At 37.5% G+C, this 25227-nt stretch overlaps 2 protein-coding genes across 3 annotated transcripts; both read right to left on the reverse strand.

Moving 5' to 3' along the window:
• Window positions 1-18059: 18059 nt before the first annotated feature.
• Window positions 18060-24909, reverse strand: LOC122024954. Of its 2 annotated transcripts, none has more exons than XM_042583698.1 (8): window positions 24491-24909; window positions 19828-20145; window positions 19446-19699; window positions 19153-19359; window positions 18981-19070; window positions 18796-18894; window positions 18323-18712; window positions 18060-18242 (listed from the first exon to the last, which is right to left on the reverse strand). In XM_042583698.1, exons 2-8 carry the CDS (start codon window positions 20138-20140, stop codon window positions 18195-18197), a joined length of 1401 nt encoding a protein of 466 aa, XP_042439632.1. In that variant the 5' UTR covers window positions 20141-20145; window positions 24491-24909; the 3' UTR covers window positions 18060-18194. The 2 variants fall into 2 exon arrangements, with proteins under 2 accessions (XP_042439632.1, XP_042439631.1); XM_042583697.1 differs by having other exon boundaries at window positions 18061-18242; window positions 18793-18894; window positions 24491-24908.
• Window positions 20367-23689, reverse strand: LOC122025138. The gene is made up of 3 exons (XM_042583903.1): window positions 21714-23689; window positions 21148-21247; window positions 20367-21059 (listed from the first exon to the last, which is right to left on the reverse strand). Exons 1-3 carry the CDS (start codon window positions 23687-23689, stop codon window positions 20367-20369), a joined length of 2769 nt encoding a protein of 922 aa, XP_042439837.1.
• Window positions 24910-25227: the final 318 nt, after the last annotated feature.

The following is a 25227-nucleotide window of genomic DNA, read 5'->3' on the forward strand; positions in this document are numbered from 1 at the left end:
TCTGTGAGGTGTCTTTGTTCAATATTTTGTACTCCTTCAACTTCAAGCGACTATTCTTAGCTTCATATTTGGACAAGGCAGCTTTTGCCTTAATCTCCTCTACTTCGAGTTGTTTTTGTTTCAAATCGACTTTGGACTTCTTCACGGTTGTGTATTCAGTGAACTTTGTGATAATATTGTTGTAGTTTACTGTCAGATCCTCCATGGTCGATTTTACTTTGTCCTTTCCCTTTCTTTTTGCCGCCTTTTGTCCCATTGGACGAGTATCTTCATCATCCAGGTCTATACTTACATCTTGGTTGGAGGAGGTGTTGCTTGCTCCCGACTCTGAGGTCCTCGTCTTCTTTATGGCCACAAAGTGAGCAGCGGACTGTGGAGTAAACATTGGACGACCTTTGACAATTCTCCACACATGTTCGAGATTGAATGCAACGCCATTATTTTCGGATTGATATTTTTCGTACGCAAACCTCAATATATCTTTGTCACTGTGACCACTTCGATATGAACTATAAACACTATTGTAATTTACGTTGAATCGATATACCTTCTTTTGGATTCTATTGTGTTAATATGACTGTATAACATTTGTACTTCTGGTATTTGAACCAATGCTTGATCGGTATGATCATGGTTTTGATGTGTGTGTCAAAGAGTTTAAGTTAGGTTTTCATATGTGTTTGATATGTGTGTTTGGGTCTTGCAGGACTTGGTGAAACATACATAAGAAACTTGGTGCAGCTAAGCTTGGGAAGCTCATCCTAGGGCTCAGATCCTTGAGTCGGTGAAGGATGGTGTGGAAGACATCCGAGGGACAGCCGAACGAGGAGCAACGAAGTGGAGCCAAGGGAAGCGGACTTCAAGGCAACGTGAAGGATGACACGGAGAAGAGCCGCGGGTTCGGGTGCATTTGAGGGACGAAGGCCGAGGAAGAGGACTTCAAGGGCGACTTCGGAGAGGATGAGTGTGAGTGTGTAACAAGGTGTAGTCCAGTCGGTTGCAACTTTTAGCAGTCGACTGCACCAGTCGACTACATGTTTTAGCAGTCGACTGGCAGTGAACAGAACCATTCTGTTCGCTCAGTCGGCAGCGACCAGTCGACTGCTAAAACTAGCAGTCAACTAGTAAATGACCGTTGGCCAACCGTTAGTACTACGAAGTAGTCGTTGGATACCTCCAACGGTAGCACTAGTCGACTGATGGTTTTGCCAGTCGACTGGTGCCGAGATGAGTTGATATGATGATCAACTCTCTCCTCTTATTTATAGGAAGCTTTAGGGCTTGAAGGATGTTACTCATGTTTGTTGAATAACTCCTTAGCAATTGTCCAAAGCTTCCAAGTCATTCTCTTCCTCCTAATCTAAGTCTTCATCTTGTAAGAGGAAGAGAGCTTTGTGAGAGGTTGTACTCCACCGAGAAGGAGTAAGCTCTAGCCGGAGATTGGCGGGGATTGATCCACCGAAGGATCAAGGGTTCGTCCACCTCAAGGATACGCCGTGGAGTAGGAGCAAGCAATCTCTGAACCATGTAAAGGAATTGTGTTAGCGTTTGTATTCTTGTTTATCTTTATTCCTTTAGTTTTTGTATTTCCGCTTGCGTAAACTAACCTTGTAGAAAAGCAATCGAGTTGGGGGTGACCTAGCTATCCAACTCCCCTTCAAGCCGGCCACCGATCCCTTACACATGTCCCCAAAAAGTATCCGCCTTTTGATCATTGTCGATTATTAGATCATCACTGATAGTGATAAAACTTCTCGCTAAGACCTCGTCTTCAACCTTTGTCCAACTTGAACACTTTCTTGTACCCTTAGCATTTGAAACCGCCTTTTCTAAATTGATCATCTCAATTGGGGATTCACGGTCGGAAAGTTGAGTCTCAGAGACAAAAGTCAGAGTTACAGGTTCATTCGACATCGAATGACATACCAGTTGTGTGCAGGGTACCATTTCCATGAACAACCGACGACGTGAAATACGGATGGCTCATGTTTTGCAAATATTCAGCTGGAAGTTGTTGATATGGACCTCGAGAGGTATAATTCGGATGATTCATAGAATTTTCAAAACCTTGGAAATTTTGAAGATTTTGTGGAGGAAACGACATATTTGGAAATGGATGTGAGTATTGATAATTTAGTGGAATTTGTGGATTTGAGGAAGATGAATATTCTTGCGAGTTGTTTGTAGAATTCAAGAAATTTGTAAAAAATGTCCTATTATTTTCATCTATTTCGGATAGAAAATAAGATGGTAGGAACTTAAAAAAATAGATGGGGAGAATATTTAGAGAGTATAATTGAAAGAATAATGAGTTGGAATGAAAATATGTGTACATATTGGTGGATATTTATAGATGAAATTTCGAACTAGTCGTTCAAAAACTAACCATTTTATTTAATTTTTAATTTTAGTTTTAAATTTTTTAATTTTTTTAATAAATAAAATTAAAAAACAATTATACACATGGGTTGGGTCAGCCCTGGCCCACCCCATGCGTGCTTGAACGCATATAAGACATTGAACGCGTTCAAGCGGATGAACGCGGAGGGGAGTTTCCACAATGCCAAATTAAATCTATAGTGTCGTTATAATGCATCATTAACGTGCGCAATAAAAATATATCAATATGAGATATAGATGAAATGAAAATATTTGTACATATTGGTGGATATTTATAGATGAAATTTCGAACTAGCCGTTAAAAAAAAGTCGTTCAAAAACTAACCGTTTTATTTAATTTTTAATTTTAGTTTTTAAAATTTTAATTTTTTTAATAAATAAAATTAAAAAACAATTATACACATGGGGTGCGTCAGCCCTGACCCACCCCATACGTGCTTGAACGCATTCAAGACATTGAACGTGTTCAAACGGATGAACGCGGAAGGGAGTTTCCACAATGCCAAATTAAATCTACAGTGTAGTTATAATGCATCATTAACGTGGCATTGTAGATGACCTTATAATTCAACCCTTAAATTTTAAAATTTTAAAATTTTAAAATCTAAATATATATAATATATTTAAAATAAAATATAAATAAATAAAAATAAAAAATAATACTAAAGGAGTCCAGGTATCTGGATCCATTCCAGACGTCTGAATTATTTTACTCACGTATGTCTAGATTAATTTTAGACACCCGAATTCAGTTAGGACAGATCTGCAGCGCAAGATTTGCTGGAATATACATCTGGAAAAAATATATATATTTAATACCATGATTCACACAATGGAAAACTTTAAAAAAAAAATACATAAATGTAAAAAAAAAATCGAATCTGCTCTGTTTTATTTCTCATTTTGAAAACTTCATGAATCCTTGTTTAAGTACATTAATGAAAACAATAATGGTAGAAGAAATAATTATAATGTATAAGTCTTGTCCAGGTTAAATAAAAAAGATATTCAGCCTAAACATTTTGAAGATAATCAAGGTAATGATTGACTGTGCTGTACGTGACGCTCAATGGAAATAAATAAGTTAATATTAGGATAAAAGACCAAGGTATCCCCTCTTTTGACCTAAATTCATCCTAAATTAAATAAGTTATGATTCACAATTACTATTCACTAGATACGGTTTATATTTAATATTTACAATTATTATTCGCAATTATCATTTGCAAGTAAAAACACTAAAAAAAATTCATAATATAACTCCGAACCAACTTTCTACTTCTAGAAACAATCTAGCTAAAATAACCCAATTTCTAAAAATAACTCTAAAAATGATTCAACATCTACCAGAAGCTAATAATATTATGCTACTTACCTTATAATACTCACTCTGTGAGCATAAAGTATATTTTTTTAGCTTAGAATTTAGGGTTTAGTTTTTAAGATTAGTATTTAGGTTATAGTCTTAAAGCTAATTTTTTTTAAAAAAAATTACACATGGTGAGCATCATATGATAAGTAGGGTATTAAGTTTATATAGAGAGAACTATTATGTTACATACTGCCCTGTGCGCAATGCAATTGAGAGGAGAGATCCTACTACCACTTTAGCTGCCCCCTTTGTTGTGCAATGCGTCGCGCAAAGCACAACAATCCTATATATATATTAAAGTGATAAAAATAAATATTACATTTAATCTTAGCCAAAAGATTATTCGTAAATTTTGTAAGGGTGCGCCAGATTCATGCAATGTTAGGAGGCACTCGAGAATTTCAACAGTAAAATATTGTAATAGACTCCCCCTTATAAAAAAATAATTTAATATTATATTTGATCTTAGCCAAAAAAATTAAGAAAATTATGTTTTTTAATATTGCTTCTCTACTGTAGTATTGTCATGCGTCCATCCGTCTGCGCTATATATATATATATATATATATATATATGAGGGTATAATTGATTAAAAAAATTAAAAAATAACGTTAGGAATGACAATTTACTATATAAGTTTGTAAAATACTCAAATTAAAACAATCTTATAGAGTTTAAAATAAAAAAAAAATATCTGATATATCAAAACCTCTAGAATGATAAACATAGTGTTAAATATTGTTGACTAAAAATATTTAATATTTTATGGGATTAAAAATAAAAAAAAATGAAACATAAATAAATCTCGGATATATATTAAAGATATTCATTTAAAATAAAGTTGAGATTGTAATTGTTCAATACTCTTAGTTAAATAAAATGAAATATAAATAAACTCATGATGGATTAGGAATGCACTTCTTATTAGTGAATTGACAATTTAGGATAAAATATTTTTAAAAGATATATTTTTAATAAATTTTTAACTTTTAGTTCTCCTAAAACTTGAATCTACGTTTTAATAAATTGCAGTTAAAAATTGATATAAACTTATTTTAAAATATAAAATAACAAATTAAGAAAATAGTCTATACAAAAGATTTGATTGTGCGCATTAAATCTGAAAAGGAAAATACTATAGTACCACACGTGAATTTTTTATTTAAATGTGCAGGTTGAAATGATATCTTTCATCATTATTGAATCATTCGTGTCTTCCTAATGTCCCGATCAACTGTCTCAATCCCATAAAAAGATAAATCATGGATAATTATTAATTATTTTTTTATCTAACAAGAAGGAATAAGGGTATCTTTGGAACTTTGTGTGAGCTCTTAATTGTTTTTTGTTTGCTGACGTGTCAAAAAAAATTAAGGAACTTTTAATATCTTTTTTATGAGAATAAATTACGGACCAAAGGATGATTCATTACACAATCCTTGATTTGGATGGACTTCATTTTTAAATAAATAGAATTCATTTAAATTAAGGGACTATATCAATGGACCATTTTCTGATCTATAATTTACAGACCAAAGATTCTATTGCTCTTTTCTTTATTTTTTTGGTGGGGACCACAAAAATCCTCAAAAAAAAAAAAAAAAAAAAAAAAAAAAACATTGGAGAATGTAGATGCTGTAAAGCATCCTGATTTAAATGCGCAAGTAACTTTTTTTTTTAAAGAAATTAGTTAACTTGGGTTTTAAAAAAAAGAGTCCATTATCGTTATCTCTAAAGCAATATTTACAAGGAACTCTCAGATATCTGGTCTGGTCCAATACGGCAACAGAGGAAGAAGAACAGATGCCGCCGCTTTCCGTCCGCCGACCGGCATCGATGGAAATAGCAGGAGGTGAGGGAGAATTTGAAGGCATGGTGGCGATGGTGATGGTGCTGCTCACGGTGCAAAGCCACCTAACGCATGCAGTTAACCTTTCCCTCCCCTATAGACATAGGAACGGATAGAGAGATAAAGAAAGAGAAAATAATTATTTGTTTATTATTAATCAATAATTATCATAAATTAATTATCTATTTATATATATTATATATGGAAATATAGTTTGGATTATAATCCAAACATGATAAATCATCAGTAATTGAAATTAATTTTTGAATCTCGTCAACACCCTCAATAGAAGATTTTTGAACGTTAAGTTTGGTTGTCAATAATTAATCATATCTTTTAGAACAAAGTCCACCAATACGATCAACGAAACGACAGATTTGATGAACTTTGCCTTTAATGAAAGAGGACGATAACTGGAAGGAGATAAGGAGTTGTTGTCTGAAGGATGAAATTTGATCTATTGTTGGAATAAGAGCAGCAGAGAGAGAAGACTACATTTTGGTAGCTGAATGTATTGGAGCAGAGGAAGAAAATATGTTATTGTGTGCTAAGCAAAACTTGGAAAAAGCTTGCTATTGGGTCTATCAGAAGATGCCTAAAAAGAAACAATACTCATGGAGGAAAGGCAACTATAATATGATTGCTGCCGTAGAAAACAAGAGGAGGAAGAAAAAGAGAAAAAAGGAAGATCAAGAGGAGAGATAATGAAATTTGATGTCTTTGAAATTAAGATGAAGGACAACAATACTACTATTGCTACGAGGAAAAACAAGAAGAGAAAGAATCAAGATGAGGAATTGAACATCACTAAAAAGAATATAGGAAGGAGAAGAAAAGAGAGCTCTAAGAGTAAGAGGGAAGAGCTTTAGAGTAACTTGTTGCTTTTGGGATAAAAAGATTAAGAGGAAGAAATTTGCTAGTAGAAGATTTTTATCGAAACTGGAAGGAAGAAGAAGGGGCGGTGAAGGCAAGAAGAAGGCTAATAAGAAAAATAAAGATGCAACTAACATGAAAAAGCTATTATATGGTAGAAAGGGGGAAAACTAAAAAAGGGTGAGATGGTGAATGCGGCTAAAGAAAGAATTCGAAAGAATTCTGTTGATGTATGCAGGAGGTCTTCTAGTTGTTGCTGCAGAGGAGAGGAGGGTTGATGCAAGTGTCTTGTTGGAAGATCAAAAGGAACAAGAAATAAGAAACAAGAAATAGGTACGAAGGATTATGGCTATGTTACCATGATGAAAAATATAATGTGAAAGCCTATAGACAGGAAAGAATATAGAGACAAAGAAAGAGAAAATAATTACTTCTTTATTATTAATTGATAATTGTCATAGGCTAAAATTTAATGATAAACATAAAAATATATTATCATGAATATGGTAATATATTATCATAAATATGATAATAATAAATATGGAAATAATGATATGATAATAATAAATATGGAAATATGGTTTGGATTGTAATCCAAACATGATAAATCATCAGTAATTGAAATCAATTTTTGAATCTCCTGAACTGCTATCTTTGTCGTCATTACTCCTAACCTACCCTCACCGTCCACTACGCCTCCACTGCCACCCATGTCTGTCAGGCCATATCTCGACCTCCTGGTCCTCTTGCAGAAGTGTCATCTCCTTCCACAAGCTACCCATTCCCCCTTCTGCAGTCTGCCTTTCGATCCCTTAGCCATCGAATTCCCTACCACTTGGGGGAGGAGCCACTCTTAGGCGTGGACTCCAGCCCCACCTATTTTTGTCACGTCTTTAATTATTTTTTATTTTTAACCCTCACAAACCATTCTTGTCAATGTTGGTATAGCTGATTTTTTACTTGTCAGATCATAGAGATATTCATAGCACCGTTAATGGGTTGATGTATACACATGACCGCCAACATTTATCACTGTCAAACACATTCACAAACCCAATACAATCACATAACATGATCACAATCGTACATCACTCATTACCGCACATTGTCATCATCCACGTGGTTGTTAGTCTATTGGTTAATAGATTGTGAGCCCAAGGAGGTCCCTAAGGCACACCTCATTTGTAATTGAATCCACCAATTTTGATGGGGAATTTGAATTTCCCTCTTCCCCTAAGCCAGTTGAGCACGCTATCCCAGGTGACCTCAAAGATTGCACCAGTAAGTCCTCGTCGGAGCCTCCTGTCAATCGGTTGCGCACAGCTCTGCTATAACAACCAGACACTAGCTCATTACTGTTGGAATCCAGTGACAGCGCTTGAAATCCCTCTTCCTCTCCCTCTGGTGAGCTCCATAGCCACCACACTGAGAACGTTGGTGCCATGACAAGTTTTATCCTAGACCAATAGGAAACCATAATAGCTTTTTGAAAATGTAGCCCCCCTCTCTGTTAACCCCTAGTTTGAGCTTGCTCCTTCTTCTGATAGTCACCAACACTTGGAAACCACTCTCTCCAACTTACCACCTCCCTCAACCACTCTATATAATGTGCTCATAGATCTTACTCGGTTGGATTGAAAGCTTTACAAGACTGAAAAAACCCAGCTTTCCCAGGCTTATCCTCCATTCGTTGACGTCAGAATTGTGCTCCCACAGCTCCTACTCCCACCCACAGTTGTCACAATGGTGTCCAAGCCCAACCGATGCGGGAGGGGAAGCCCCTCCTCCACCGAGACCTTCACTCCAAGAAGGGGAGCTTCGACCGATCGATTTCAATGCCCCTCCCCTTATTCTTGTCACCTTCTCCCTAGAGAGAGAGCTTCTCTCTCTAAATAGATGGTAAAGGAGGCGATGACTAAGCTCTGTCACCCTTCCAATTTCTAGTTGATTGTCACAGAAAAACTACTGGAAAAGGACATTTGATCTCAATCCAAGCCCTATTACATCAATTTGTGGCTTGAATCAAAATATTTGAGCATGAAATGGTGAAAAATAAATCCTAATTTATGCAAGTCGTACGCGAGTTGTTCTCCTTCGATTTCTTCCATTTTGCCGATGATTTCCTAGAGTTTAAGTCGTGGGTTGTGTGTATTCGAACTATAAGAAGATTTTTGAACAAACTCAGTTGTGACCGTCACCTCCCTTCGAGTTTTCAATAGAAATTTGGGCAAAACCACCACATGACCACCTTACTTTAATCAAAATCAAATTTGCTTTATGTTTAAGGAGTTTTCAATTGGATTTCAAATCCTTGGTTTGTGTTTTTTAGACAGTTGATCTTTAGAAATTTTGCTCGCCCGATTTAGTTGTGATTTTGAGAGTTCTAAAGCCCAATTCTAACTTGTATTGGTTGATTTACATGTTACCTTGAGTGAGAATTTTACTCATTTTATTTAGTTTGAATTCGACTCATATATCACACTAATATTGTTTATTGTTGTAGGCTCTAAAATTGTACAACTTTGAGGTAAAATTCGACAACTCTAAAATTATGTTGAACATTTAGTTATGATTATTTGACTTGTGATAATATTATGTGATGATGTTTATAAAATTTTCAAATTTGGATTTTAATTAACCTAAAAATTTATTGTTATAAATTGTAGAAAAATAATCCATCGGTTGCGATATATATATATATATATATATATATATATATATATATATATATATATATATTTATTTATTTATTTATTGAGTCTAATATATTTATTTAATTAGCAGGTTGATTCGTCTATGACGACAACAAAACGAGTATTTTTAACTACGAAATTTATTAAATAGTTCTTCATAATAAGATGTAAGAAGAGTTTTCAATAAATTCTATAGTCATCTACGTTGAACAAAAATTAATTGAAAAAATTGATCATGATAATTAATGACTTTGATTTTAAAAATAACACAATTTTAATAGTATTTTTACTCCATGTATTAAATATTAAATAATTTTATTATATATATATATTAACAACAAGATTTACATACTTTATTATTTTATCTATATAATTTTTAAATTAATTAATTTATTGTATTACTTATAGTCGGTGCCTCGGCGATTAGCCCTAGGTTATTTTTTAGGGTTTAAGTTAGGAAATTCTCCATGTTCACAGGGGAGATTGTGAAACCTTTGTGGTAAGGGGGAAAATGAAGAAAACCTTCATTCATACTTTGGTATGAAAAAAAAGTTGAAGCTATGAAATTAGCCTAACTTAAATATATTGTCAAATATCAAAAAGGAGGGAGATTGTTGGTGTAATTTTCCTAGGTCAAGATAAACCAGTTTGACTAAGCTTTAGTTGACTTAATCTTGAGTCTTAATGTTTAAGTTTTTATGTTTGACAATATATGAACATTACAGGTGCAATTGTCTATTTAAGGAGAAAAGTCCAGTTCGATGTGAAGAAGAGTCAAGTAGGTCAAGGTTGACCGGATACTTGACTGGGAAGTCCTGACTAGAGGTTAGGCAAGGACAAGACCAACGGGAAGATTGACAGAAGAAGAAAATCTAAGTGGATCAATGTTGACCGGACACTTGGTGTGAAAGTCCTAGTAAGTGATACTAGGCAATGAGGAAGTCCTGATAAGTGAAGCTAAGTAAAAAGTTCTAGTGAGTGAAGTTAGGTAGTGAGGAAATTTTGATACATGAAGACAGGCAATTAAAATCTAGGTGGGTCAAAGGTTAACCAAATACTTGATAATTGGAAGTCCAAGTGGGTCAAAACTGATCATACACTTGGCATAAGATGGTAAGTCCAAGTCAGTCAAAGCTAACCAGACACTTGGCACGAGATGATAAATCTAAGTGGTCAAAGTTAACCAGACACTTGGCTCGAGGAAAAAAGTCCAAGTGGATCAAAGGATTGAACGAACACTTTGTACAAGGAAAAAAGTTTAAGTGGATCAAATGATTGATCGAATGTTGGGTGAAGAGGACCCTAGACTTAGGTTTGGAAGTTAGGACTTGGTAATCGATTACACTGTGTGTTAAGCGATTAAGTTATTGTCTTAATTAGGGGTGTAAATGAGCCAAGCCGCTCGTGAGCTATTCGAAGCTCGATTCGATAAAAGTTCATTTGAGCTCGTTTAATGAGATCCGTTAAGATAAACAAACCAAGCTCAAGCTTCACAATATTCGACTCGTTAGCTCGTGAACATGTTCGTTAAGCTCATAAATCAATTTTTAAATAAAAAATAATAATTTTGATATTGAATTTATAGATTTTACACTCTACGTATGAAAACCATAGACAAATATATTAAATTTATTTATTAGAATAAAATTATAAATTTTAACAAAAATATTATAATTTTTTAAAAATATATAATTTAGTTTTTAATGAATATTTAAATTTCTAATTTATATTTATTAAGCTCGTTTAGGCTCGATAAAAGCTCGAATAAGCTCGTGAGCCATGAATATATTCGTTAAATAAAGCTCGAGCTCAGCTCGATTATAAACATCCAAGAGTTCGGCTCGGCTCGGCTCGATTACACCCCTAGTCTTAATCGCTTAAAACTCGGTATCACGAGAAACGGAAGGGAGTTAAATCGCTTACCTTAAACAATTTAGCAAGGCTTAATCGATCAAGCTCTATTATGTGAGAAAACGAAATGTTTGGTAAGCGATTAAGCAGGGAGACTTGATCACTTATGAGATTTCTCGCGATCAAACAAAAAGGTTCTTAATTGATTCAGCTAATCGATTAAGAACCTTTAAGTGATTAAAGAAGTCACTTAAGGTAGAAAAACTAGCCGTTATCTGCCCGATTAAGTAGGATTTGGAGTGCACTATTCATCATATCTCTCCTTCCACTATCTTCACCGAGCTCATTTTCACTGTCAGCTTTTGAAGCTTCTTAGAGACAAGTGCTGCTGTACTTCCAAGGCCAAGAGTGTAAGTACCCCGTTGTGATTTTGGTGTGATTAACCAAGTAAAGTTAGGTCCTATGTTAGTTTGATGTCTTGTGTTTAAGTGTGCAGGAATTTAGGAGCACAGGAAGTTGAGCGAAAGATGCAGCTAGCGAAAAGGATGACACGAGAGAGAGTTGACAGGCTCGGTGCATCTGAGAGACGAAGTACTGCGGAAGAGTACGTTGGCGGATGAGAAGGAAACATGCACATTTCTGAGGGATGAGAAGCTGGAGAAGAAACTTGCTCGAGGAGAATGTCAAAAAATGGATTTAGGTGAGCCCTATTTCGGATTGTCGAAATCATCTAAGCGAACGAAATCGGAATGGAGGAGAAATGGACAGTCAATAGGTCGTTGACTGTCCAGGCGATTGGACCAAGTCCAGGCACCCGAACCGCCCTGGGCAGCTCAAGGCGCCTCCGTAGGATCCTGCTTGAGCGCAGGCGTCCAAGCTCCCGAACCAGATAAATTTTATCTTTATCGAGCCATTTGTGACATGGATAAAATTTTATCCATACCCAAGCGTTTAGACCCCTTCCAAGTGCTCGGAGCTATCACGTCAATAAATGGTCAAATTCGACCAACAGGTTATAAATAGAGCACTGGTCTTAGTAGTTTACAACAACGCTTGTAAATGAATTCTGTGCTTTAACTTCTAGTTCTGTTATTTATTTTTCTACGCTTTCAACGTTATAAGAGACTACTCCACCATTGGAAGAAGAAGATTTTAGTGAGCCACATTTACCTTGGATTAGCAGTCCTCTAATTGCAAACCAAGTAAATATTTCTTTCTTTTGTCTTTATTTTATGCATTTACTTTCAGTTTATAAATAAGTGTTTGCCTAACTTAGTCCAAAGATCGAGAAAGAGTTTATTTGCAATTTCAGACAATTCCCCCTCCCCCCTCCCCTTCACTTTCCGACCGGGGACCTACAAAGAGGCGTTCCCAAATAATTAGAAGAAGCTAGCTAGGGTTTTATTTGTGTATTTCTATTATATTTTCTTCTCTTATCTTCTTATTGTATTGAGAGCTTGTACGCGGCTTCTCCGCCTTCGAAGTGTTTCTGAGTAGGAGTGTTTTGATAGTGGATGTGTGAGAGAGGGTCAAATAATCCTTGGATTAGTCACCTAGTTTAAGGTGGATATCAAATAAATCTATCTTGTTAGCATTGGAAGAGCTTGTTTTGAGTTTTCTGCTGCAACATCTATGAAACTAGCAACTGAGGGAGATGAGCTATTTACCACCCCTCCTCTAGCTCCCAAAGTGACCCAAGAAGTGGTATCAAAGCGAGGTCGCTTTTCACCGGACTAACCGTTGGAAGAAGCACGAGCTAAAGCTATGATCCAGATCGAACCATGTGGGTGGAACCTTAAACGAAGTAGGGGAAGTCCTGAGCAGGTCAGTGACCTAATGCTTGAGTGCAGATCAAAAGTAATCCGATCCTTGAGAGGAGATCCTAAGCAGGTCAAGAGTGACCTGATACTCGAGGAGAGACCTTGATCTGATGCTTGAGGGGAGGCCCGAACTATGAGAATAATGGTGGTTCTTTGTTTGAGGAGAGGATTGTTATGAATACAATCAAAGGCCCACATTGAAAAAACATGGAAAATATCATGGGTTTTTAAGGTGAAGATATCTCCATTGGTAAAAGCCTTTCAGATAGATCCCCAAAAATCTTATACAATGAAGATATCTTCATCTTATAAATTCATGATCTTTTCCATGAATTTCAATGCAGGACTTTGATTATATTCCCAACAATTTTGAACTTTGGCTACGCCCTTGTCCAACATGAATAGTTCAATGCCTCGGAGAACCTCCATACCCCCATCGACGCCCTCCTCCGCTCCCTCTCAGCTTCCTCCCACCACGTTGTTGTCATCCATGACATCCTCACCCCTTCGCTGCCAAGGAGGTCGCCGCCCTCCCCAACATCGAGTCCTCCCATGTTTCAGATCCTTTACAACTGCCCTCAGCTGCCCTCAAGCTCAGCTGTGAGCACGACTTCCACATCCCGACTGAGGAGAGCAACATCACTGACAAGTTCAAGGCCATCATCCGAAGGAACTGGAACACTTCCAAGACCGTTCACACCGTCGACATGATCCTCAATATGTGTAACGCTCTCGAGGGTGAGTTCCTTGACATGGTCACACACGAACCCCATTAGACCATTACTATGGCAAGAATCTGTTTGATGTCGGTCCATTGAGTTCGTTAGTCGGCACTCGAGGGCAACAATGTCGCCAATGGCGATAAGCGTATGTAAGTGATTTTCGCTATTATGTTGTCTGAATCTGATCAGGGAGTATCAGAAGCTAAACATGCACTAGAAAGGTCAATAACCATATGAGAAGGGAATCAAATTCGATCAATGGTAACCACTTTTACTCGGACCATGGTGGCTCCGAAACAAGAAACTTCATCATCCCCTTCGGCTCGGTTGACCCAAGACAAAAAGCCTTCGTCGACTCGACGCTCTTGCTCATTCATTCCTGCTCACCCGACACCTCGAGCCCAATTGGCTTGACCCTATTGAGACGACACCTCTTGCCCTCTAGATTTCACTGACCCAACGCTCCTGCTCATTCATTCCAGTTCACCTGAAGCCTCTAGCCCATTTGTCTCAGCCCTTCCAAGTCAACACCTTCTACTCTCTTGGCTTCACATTCCCGACACTCTTGCTTGTTTGTTCTGACCCCTCCAACACCTCTGGCTCAACCCTCTAGCCCAATCACCCTGCCTGGTAGGGGTACAAATTAGTCAAGCACTCGGTCAAAACTCGACTTGAGCTTGAAGTTGATCGTGCTCGAGCGGAGCTCATGCCTAAATATTACTAGCATGGTGGCTCGTCGAGCTAAACGAGTTAATAATGATATATATTTTTATAATATATAACATATTAATTTATTTATTTAAATAATAATAATAAAAAATTCATGCTCAAGCTCAACTCTACAGGTTCGAGCAAGCTCGAGTTCGAGTGAAGCCAATATAAATCAAGTCGAGTTGAGCTTGAGCCTAGGCTGAATCAAGCTCGGTTCGGCTCATTTACAGCTCTACAGACTGGGTCAATAACACGTGAGATGACATGTGGACTGACATAACACGTGGAACATCATGGCCACCATAGTGTGGGGTAACTTGATCTAAGAACAATCCTTGACAATGCAAAACAAGTGTGACATGACCCCTGGGTACGACGACATGATATTTTTGTTAGGGTCTTAATTTGTAGCTATAGGGGGAGGGGAGGGGTCAATAGCTCGTCGCGCTTCGTTTGCTTGCTTCGGTGTGGTTGATATGCAGCAGATAGACCTCGAAGTAACACTTATCTGTAGGATCGAAAAGAATTTAGATATCTCCACAATAGCATGATATTGTCCACTTTGGGCCTAGACCCTCATGGCTTTGCTCTTGGGCTCTCCCCAAAAGGCCTCATGCCAATGGAGATATCTTTTCTCTTATAAACCCATGATCTTTCCCATGTGTTTCCAATATGGGACTATGTTTGCAACCTTGCAACCCCAACAATCCCCCCCTCAAACAAAGGACCATAGGCTTCCCACGTCCGATCCTCGACCCACCAGGTCTTCCTGCCCCTCGGTTCACCCGACCTACTAGGACTTCCTTGCCTAGTCGCAACTAGGACTTCCTGCCTGGTGTCTGGTCCTCTTGATCAGAACATAGAAGCCCCCACTTTCTTTGTTCGAGGTCAATATTGTACCCACATGGCTCAATCAGACCATAGCTCTTGTGCACAGTCGGCGGTTAAACCTTCTGGCAGTCCGGACTCTGATACCACTTGTAGGATCGAAAAGAATTTAGATATCTCCACAATTGCATGATATTGTCCACTTTGGGCCTAAGCCCTCATGGTTTTACTCTTGGGCTCTACCCAAAAGGCCTCATGCCAATGGAGATATCTTTTCTCTTATAAACCCATGATCTTTCCCATGTGTTTCCAATATGGGACTATGTTTGCAACCTTGCAACCCCAACATTATCATGCTAACACAAGGATTTACTTGGAATCCACCTCAAGAAGAGGTGACTAATCCAAGGTCCACACATGACATGCTCTTCACTATGAAAAATACTCCTTCTTGGTAACTACCGGAGGTGGAGAAATCTCGTATAACACTCACACAACAAGATACAAAACAAGCAAGAAGGAAATACAAGTATACAAAAGAAAAACCTCTTCTTACTTGACTTTATTGTTGAAAAACACCTCTTGAACCTTAGAAGTGCAGCAACACTTATCCCCAATAGCTTCCAAGAACTGGCGAAAAGTGTCAGAGAAAATCGTGTGCACTGGAAGAAGGCTCGAGCGAAAAACTAGAAGAAAGCTCGCCACAGCTTTATACACTACGCCTTTAGGGCTCCCAATCGATTGGACTTGCTCCCAATTGATTGTCACGTATGATACGCACCATCCTAGCCGTCCAAAGCTCGCTACCTGTGCAACAGTCATATCCTAATCGATTGGGGAGACGTGAATCGATCGACTGATCGATTTAGAGCACCTTTGTGCTCTCATTGGAAAAGGCCTGAATCGATCTCCCAATCGATCCAGCCTTTCTCGCGTAGCGTGAGATTTCCAGCCCCAATTAATCGACCGATCGATTGGCAGTACCCAATCGATTGGGGATGCTTCTATGCTCGCGATTCAGCCTCTCAATTGATCGATCGATCTATTGGCCTGTTGTTTATTGCAGCACTCTCCCAATCGATCAGCTGATCCATTGGACTTTGATTCAATCGATCGGTTGATTAATTGATCACCCTTGACTTGCTTAACTCAATCTCAAGGGTTCCCAAATCCATTATCCGATCAACTGTAATATGTTAGAACTCCTCATGCCTAGCATCCGGTCAACCTTGACCTACTCGGACTTCTTCACCAAGTGTCCTGTCAATCCTTTGACCCACTTGGACTTTTCTCCTCGTGTCAAGTGACCGGTCAACCTTGACTCACTTGGACTTATCGTCTCGTGCAAAGTGTTCGATCCTCTATGACCCACTTGGACTTCCTTCCACCAGATGTCCGGTCACCCTTGATCCATCTGGATTTCCTTGTGGCAAGTATCCGGTCACTCCTTTGATCTACTTATACTTCCTAACACCAAGTGTCTAGTCAACCTTGATCCATCTGAATTTGCACGTGACTGGCTTCACTCACCAGGTCTTTCCATCTGCCTGACTTCACTCACCAGGACTTTCCCACTTCTCGACTTTACTCACTGGGACTTTTCCACTGCCCAACCTTACTCACCAGGACTTTCACCTGCCTGCCTTCACCCACCAGGACTTTTCCAATTAAGTATCCAGTCAACCTTGACCTACTTGACTCTTCTTCATATCAAACTGATCAAACCTTGACCAGAGGGGAATTGCACAAACAATCTCCCCAATCGGACGATTGCACTTGCAATCTCCATATATTGTCAAACATCGAAACTCAAACATCAAGACTCAAGCTTGTTGCAGCTCAAGCTTAGTTAACTTGGTCAACACTGACCCAGGGATATTGCACCAATAATTTTTCCTATTGGAATATGACATTCCATCAATGAGGAGAGAGGTAGCATTTCTTCTACAGTAGTAATATAAAAGAAGTTCACTCCTATGGGCAAAAGTATATGCACAAACACACTTACAAGCCACCCGCATCTTCTCATTTATTGTTTTTCTTCTCCATCTCCCTTGTCGGAAATTAACTTGAGCATCAGAGTGGTTGAGCTAGAGCACCCTTGGCCTCAATTCTATCTCTCTCTCAAACTTCGCAGGTGTTCTTGGTGGCCTGACTCTCTTATGGTGTTTGGCAACTTTGTCAACATAGAAGACAATTGTCTGGTGACTCATTCATTGACCGTCTCAAGCATGAACAAATTAACACCGTTTGTGGGAACACTGAATTGAGATATTGAACTGAGACATTTTGATGAATTACATTAGAAAATCTACTACCATCACCATGACGCACTACTAAAAAAGTGGTCTTTCGCGTCGGCGTCCTTTGGTCGTAAAAAGTAGCATTTTCGACGTAAATCATCATTAGCGACGGTCTTACGACAGAAAAGAGGTTGACGCATACGTGAGGGTAGCAAATACTCCACGACGGTTACCATGCCGTCACAAATGTATTCGCATCGAGAATAAGGGGTTCTTGCGATGTGGATGTTGTCATCGCAAACAATTCAAATTTGTGACGATATTGTCAGGTCGTCGCAATTGTGACGCAAATAAAGGTTATTTGCAACTAACATATCAAAGACGTGAGGTCATCGCAAATCTAATAATATCTGTGACAGACAAATATAATCTTCCTCCCGCAGTAAAAATTCATTTTACAATTAACCAGAATTTTAGATTTATTTTATTTTTTTACACAATTATTAGATAAATATATACACAACCTATACACAATTATTAGATAAATATATACACAACCTATACACAATTAACCAAAATTTTAGATTCATTTTGCAATTAATCCTCCTCCCGCCGTATTTTTTTTTTTTGTAATTCAACAACCTATATATACATAATTATTAGATAAATATATTTTAGCCATTCAGAACTTTCACCAAATACAAATTATAATTAAAATCCAAAACCCAACAATACATGGCATATCCGGCTCATATACACTATTGGCTAATAAGTAGTCCAAATTCACTAACCTAGCTAATACCATAGAAGATCATCTCAAATAAATCCCAAGTCAACGTGAAGAGTCGTTTGGCTTATGGACGCTCGATGCATCAGCAACCTATTTATAAAAGGTAGTTTAATAACAAAGTAATTATAAGAAAGAACTTAAAATTGTTTAAGTCACCTAAAATCTAATACCTGTGTACTTGCATTTCCTTCTGCTCTCACAGATGATCTATTCGGATCATTATTTGCTCCAGCAACAATGGTTTGAAAGAAATTCTCTAAGGCAACAGCAACTTCATCTCGTGCTTCAGCCCGTGCCTTTTCAAGCACGTACTCCCCTACTTTATCAATTATCATTTGCATCAATCCTTCTGGGATTGACTCCAAAGAAATAGGAGTTGCATTAGATGAACTCGGAGCTAAATGAGATGAACCGGGAGCTGCATTTGGTGCTGAAATTGTACCCAAACAGCGCATACGAGGCCGCCCCTCTCCACCAACAAGGCTACCCAACAGCTTCTCCTTGAATGTGGTTGTGACGTCTGACTCAGGAACTCGAGAAATGGCATCTCTTATAGCGTCCTACACCATTCAAGAAATTAGATTATAAAAGAACCATTTTTTATTTATAACTCTAAAAACTAGCAAGTTTTTATACTTACAACCATTGTCTTCGTATCCGCATCAAGACTTTTACCCGCTTTCGGCATGCGAGTCATAAGGAAAACATCGAGGCGAGAAGTGTCCATGCTAGTAGCCCGCATCTATAATATAAAAAGTTACCAACTCATTGCCACCGAAAATTTGACAATATCATCATATTGAAGGAATCAAATTATACAGAATTTACCTTTTCAATGATCTCATCAAAACATATTCTTCCAGTCCGATGTGGATACCTCAACAAAGCCCTATTTTTCTTGTTTCGTTCAGAAATTTCCTTCCAAAAGATGTTACAAAGCATTAGACGCATAAAATATTAGTATAGTCATACGAAATGTTGATAAATAAAGAGTAAGAACCATGATGTTTTGGTCCTTCCAATAAGCAACTAGGGTCTTCCATTGATCATTTGAAACACGACTATCTGGACTATCCATAGGTACATTATCAGTGGCCACAAAAGGAGCAAAATACTTTGTCTTCAAACGACTCTTGAAGTCCTTCCACTTCACTGCCACATCCATTAATACTCTTACTTTTGCCTCCAGATGCAAAGTAGTATTGTCCTAAAATAATAATATTTCATGAATATTTAAAATAATAGATTATTATAATAGTCTATCAATAACCATTTAAACAAAATTATCTTAACTTGAACTTCCTCCCAAATATCATCAGTCAAGGATGGTGGTATATCTGAGAATGATGGATATGTGAGGGGGAGCTTGGAACCATTTCTTGCCAACACACCAAGAGTGGACTGCAATTTCATCTTGTCCAAACCAACAATCTTGCCATTGTTACCAAGGTGAACCTCCAATTTCCTTGATGTACCCCACCGTAAACAAGGGCGAGCACCACCACGGCCTCTCCTAGAGCCTTCAGATGTAGAACCTATACTAGGTACTACATAAATTTTAATTCCATTAGTAGTAGCATACAAATTAAATCATAGAAGAAGAGTTGAGAAAAATATAGATAGACAAATGTATGGCTGCCTTAACTAAATAACTAAATATATGGCAGATCATAACCTGAAATTGTAGCATCATTAGTAGCAGTAGATCCTTCTTGCTGCTGGTGCTCTAGTTGACATGCTTGCAGTTGTAATTGAGGTGCTTCCTGTTGTGGTTGCGGTCGTGGAGGTGGTGGCGGCTGTGGTTGTGGTGGTGGTGGTGGCTGTGGCTGAACCTCTAGCTGTGTTTGAGGCTGTGTTTGCCTTCCTTCTTCATGTAGTGATTGTTGCCCGGGCATCGAACTTTGTCCAAGATTCCTTGATGATCTGGTAACCCTCTTCTCAATAATGTCAACCATCGTAGTGCCACGAAACTTTCTTTTTCCTCCCATGCTCCCTGTCCAATATTGGAACGAAATAACATAAGCAATTACAATTGAAGATGCAGTGATTAAATATAATGAGGAAAATAATCAGAGAAAAAAAAACAACAGACAAAGATGGTAAGTTTTGGAAACATGTTATTCCATCCGATACATATAGGTACACATTACATGCGTAACCAAATTTGCAAGGAAAGAGACTTACATTCATATAATTATGATAAGCACATATATATCAAGCATCTTCATTTTCATTCATTTGTCTTTCAGTTTCATTCAAGTTCAACATTGTGTCAACAGCAATAGCCTCCACCCCTTGTCTCACCCAAGTGGCATCTTGCTCACGAGCAATTGGGCGATCATCAAGGGGTTGTGGAAAATAACCATCAGTATCATGGAATCTTGAGTAAATGTCAAAATTATCTCTAAGTGACATTCTCATTACAACATTCCAATTTGAATCAATCGGATCAGCCACATACCAACATTGTTCTGCTTGGCTAGATAAAATGAATGGTTCATCCCTAATATTATTACCACCATACATCAAGCGGCTAAAGTTCACCAGTGTGAACTTGAATTCATCTTCCATTTTTCCTCTCTCATTATCAATCCAATCACACTTGAATAGAGTGTACTGAAGATCATTCGTATATCTAACTTTAATGATATGTGTTAGAACCCCATAATATATAACTTGTCCCTCATGTGGAGTTCTATCTCTTGCACTAGCAAAGCTTAAAGTGCTAGCTCTAAGCATAACTCCACTATTTTGAGTTGCCTTAGACTCTTCATAGCTCTTTGTTCGAAATCTGAAACCATTCACAATGCAAACATTGAAGCTACGAGCCCACTTGTCAGGACCACACGCCAACTTTTTAACCACATCAGAGATTTGTGTAGTGGAATTACGTTGCAAATCACGTATCTGAAAGTTTATAGCAAATGTTAGTTTTTCAATTAGTAACCATTACTATATAGAGTGACAACATCCATGCAAGTTTAGTATAGCTTACATGGTTCTTAAACCACTCGTGGAATGTTTCATTGTGAATCCGTTGGATATGGTTCCTTCCCGCACGTGGATATTGCCCCGCAAGTAATGACATGTGCATTCTGTCCAATTCATTTCATAGTTAGTCCTATGAGTAGTTGTTTAATAGTAGTAGTAGTATTCGTAGTAGTAATAGTATACTTACTCTTGATAAGGACCTATTTGATCCGTGTTAACAAGCACATATCGATGTGCTTGAACCCATGTGACTTCATCTAGACATATTTGCTTGCCCTTTCCTATAAGCCGACCCATCTCGATATCTCCACTAAAATTCCGTGGAGGTCTATTTGACCTTGTTGTTACATTATTGAGATACCTTGAGCAAAAGTTTAAACATTCTTCTAACAAGTATCCTTTAGAAATTGAACCCTCTGGATGAGCTCTATTTCTCACATATTTCTTCAATGTGAGTAGATATCTACAAATTATGAAAGTTAGACATATTTTTAGTATAAAATAATAGGTTAAAAAAAAGAAGAAATGTGACAACATATATAAGATTATTTGACGGCTAAATAAAAATACCTTTCAATTGGATACATCCACCTAAAATGCACAGCTCCACATATTAAAGCCTCTTCAGCCAAATGAATGGGTAAATGTTCCATTATATCGAAGAAAGATGGAGGAAAAATCCTCTCAAGATTGCAAAGCGTAAGTGCAATGCGTTCTTGAATGTCTTCCAATTGAGCTCTTGTGTTCACTTTCGAACATAATTGCCTAAAAAAATTGGATAATTCAATCACTACTTGTACAATATTTTTGGGCAATACTCGTCGTATAGCAATTGGGAGTAGTTGTTGCATAAATATGTGACAGTCATGACTTTTGAGACCCCATATACTCCGATCATTCAAATTTACACGCCTTGATATATTAGATGCATATCCGTCAGGAACCTTCAAATTTTTTAGGACCTTACAAAATATCTCTTTATCTTTTCTACTCATTGCAAAAGAACCAGGTTGCAAAATAATCTTAGTGGAACCACTTGATTCTTGGGGGTGTAATGGACCCCTAACTCCCATATCTTTGAGATCGCGTCGAGCATTCAAATTATCCTTTGTTTTGCCAGGAGTACTCATGCATGTAAAAAGCAAGTTATCAAAATTATTTCTCTCAGTGTGCATCACATCAATATTGTGTCGGCCTAAATTGTGCTGCCAATATTCTAACTCAAAAAATATGCTCTTCTTTTTCCAATTGTGTTCCTTTGGAATCCTTGAGCTTTGTCTCTCATAATCATCCCTTCTTCTTTTCTTCAAATCCTCTTTTTTGTACTCAGTCAAGATGTCATATGAATCTAACTGCCTTAAAGAATCAACTCCAGATAATGTTGAAGGCTTAGAATCCAATTCTATTTTTCCATTGAACGACACTTTATCTCGACGTAATCTATGGCCAATAGGCAAGAAACGTCGATGATATGCATAAGAAAATTTTCTGCCATGCTTCAACCATGTTGACTTAGTTGCATTAGCACAACATGGACAAGCAAACTCTCCCTTAGTGCTCCAACCAGATAGCATTGCATAGGCAGGAAAATCACTAATGGTCCATAAAAGTGTCGCACGCAATTCAAACATTTCATTGGTGGATGCATCATAAGTTGGTACACCCGTGGACCATAGTTCCTTCAAATCATCAATTAATGGTTGCATGTAAACATCTATCTTGTTTCCTGGACTTTTGGGCCCATCAACTAGGATAGATAGAATGAAGGAAGATTGAGTCATGCACAGCCATGGCGGTAAGTTATATACGACAATCACAACAGGCCACGTGCTATGAGCGATGTTCATCGTTCTGAAAGGGTTGAACCCATCTGATGCAAGTCCAAGTCTAACATTGCGACTATCACTTGCAAATTCAGGCCATTTAACATCAAACTGTTTCCATGCAAGGGAGTCAGCAGGATGCCTAAAAACTCCGTCATCCACCCGTTCTTTCGCATGCCATTTCATTTCAGAAGCTGTCTTTGAAGACATGAATAATTTTTTTAGCCGCGGTTTTAGTGGAAAGTATCGCATTTGCTGCGCGGCTATTTTATTCCCCCCTTCTTTATATCTAGTCGCCCCACAAATCTCACAACTAGTAAGACCTTTGTCATTTCCTCTAAACAACATACAATTATTAGGGCAAGCATCAATTGTTTCACAAGTGAAACCCAAATCATCATTCAGCTTTTGGGCTTCATAGAATGAGGTGGGAATTTTTGCCTCTGGGAATACCTCTTTCAAAAGTTGAAGAAGCATGTCAATGGAAGTATCAGTCCACCCGTTCGTTACCTTCAAAAGTAACAAACGAACAATAAATGATAATTTTGTGAACTTAACACATCCAGGATACAGTTCAGACTCTGCATCTTTCAATAATTCAAAAAATCTTTTAGTTGCATCATCAACATTCTGTTCAATATTCTCAGGTGATGATTGAGAATCATTGTCTATATTTCTATGGACGTTAGGAATTCCCATTGCTTCATGAAGCATTCCAACCATATCATCCCTAACATTTTCATTCCCACTATGTGAAGTATCCCCTCTTCGCCGACATACATAAGGTTCTCCATGGTATGTCCAATTCTTATACCCTTTAAGAAAACCATTAAAAACAATGCTCTGAAACCTCACTGCTGTTTTTAAAATATCGATTATCACACACGTTACAAGGGCACACAATTTGTGAATCGGAAGATTTGTCCCTAAATGCAAATTCCAAGAAGCTATTAACTCCAGAGACATACTCAGCTGATTTTGAATCACATAAATCTATCCAACTCTTATCCATCAAATCAACCTAAGATAAAACACATATATACATGTATAAAATGGATATATATCAAAATAAACATAATGTTAAGCTCCAAAACAGCAAGCCCAATAGAAATTAACAAGAAAAATAAAATTTCAACAATTTCCAACTTGTTAACGCACCTTTCAAATTTAATATTTTAAGCCATAAATTTAAGGATTGAATAACTACATTATGCAAGAAGAGCTCACACTCTCACCTCCACAAATCAAATACAATTTAGTGCATCCAAACCTCAAAATTTTTGTGTAATGCTCAAAAAAACAAAGCCTAATCATGCTCTAGAGAATTCAACATTTCAAGCACAATTTAAGCTTAAGTTTCAACAACAAACAAGACTAACATTCAACTTACATCTACACATGTAAGCCTAAAAAAAATTCATGCTCGCAACAAACAAGACTAACATTTACCAAGAATCAACAAAATCTAGCTTGAACTTTTCAAATCCAAACTAGCCAACAAAGGAGAAAGAAAGGGAAAATTACCTTGTAAAAAGGGTGAGAGTGTCCTTCCCAAGCCCTTTTCTTCCTCCGGCCAAGATTTTCGCGATTAAAAGCTCTTAAAGCTGCCACAACAAGAAGTGAAGATAGAGGAGAAGAATCAGCTGGAAGATAAAAAGAAAATTGAAAGGAAAAAATGCTTAGTTGGATGGTGCAAACTCAAATATTTGCAGCTCAAATACTAGACATTTTAGGTGCAATTTAATTCATCCAAAATCTAAATATCAAGGGAAAAATAGCTCATGTAATGCAGCAATTAAAACTCCAACATTTCACTAAGTTTTCAGCCTCCCAATAATCCAAGTAATAATTAAGCCTCACGTTATCATAAACAAGCAGTCTACTGAATCCAATATTTAGCCATCAATTTCAGTCCCAAAATATCATTAATATGCACCAAAATCAACTAAATGCTGCTTATAAACAACCATGTGATTTCCAGATTTTCTAAAAAAAAAAAAGGTAGCTTAATTCAGCCCATGATTTAAATGTATCAACAAATTCCACCTAGACAAGGATAAAGCTCCTACATATATCATGCAATACAAGCCATTAAACATCAAGTGTCAAAAAATGGAAGAAAATGAAAACAAAAATAGATAAAGAACAATAAGAATTGAAAGAGGGTAATTTGACCTTTCTAGATACTGTAGTCAGCAAAGTTGCGGTGGGAATGGGAGGCGTCTGTGAGGGAGGGCTGAGGGAGAAAGAAAGAAAGTGAG

Source organism: Zingiber officinale, chromosome 9B (assembly GCF_018446385.1).
Source record: "Zingiber officinale cultivar Zhangliang chromosome 9B, Zo_v1.1, whole genome shotgun sequence".
Lineage (NCBI taxonomy): Eukaryota > Viridiplantae > Streptophyta > Magnoliopsida > Zingiberales > Zingiberaceae > Zingiber > Zingiber officinale.

Excerpts from the sequence above, each read along its gene's own strand:
- LOC122024954 (XM_042583697.1), bottom strand. The coding sequence starts at position 20,140 with ATGGGAGGAAAAAGAAAGTTTCGTGGCACTACGATGGTTGACATTATT. Across the intron at positions 19,700-19,827 it reads TAATGATGCTACAATTTCAG|TACCTAGTATAGGTTCTACA; the intron begins GTTATGATCTGC and ends AAATTTATGTAG. Across the intron at positions 19,360-19,445 it reads ATATTTGGGAGGAAGTTCAA|GACAATACTACTTTGCATCT; the intron begins GTTAAGATAATT and ends TTATTATTTTAG.
- LOC122025138 (XM_042583903.1), bottom strand. The coding sequence starts at position 23,689 with ATGGTTGGAATGCTTCATGAAGCAATGGGAATTCCTAACGTCCATAGA. Across the intron at positions 21,248-21,713 it reads TGGATGTATCCAATTGAAAG|AATGCACATGTCATTACTTG; the intron begins GTATTTTTATTT and ends TGAATTGGACAG. Across the intron at positions 21,060-21,147 it reads ACGAGTGGTTTAAGAACCAT|ATACGTGATTTGCAACGTAA; the intron begins GTAAGCTATACT and ends ATAAACTTTCAG.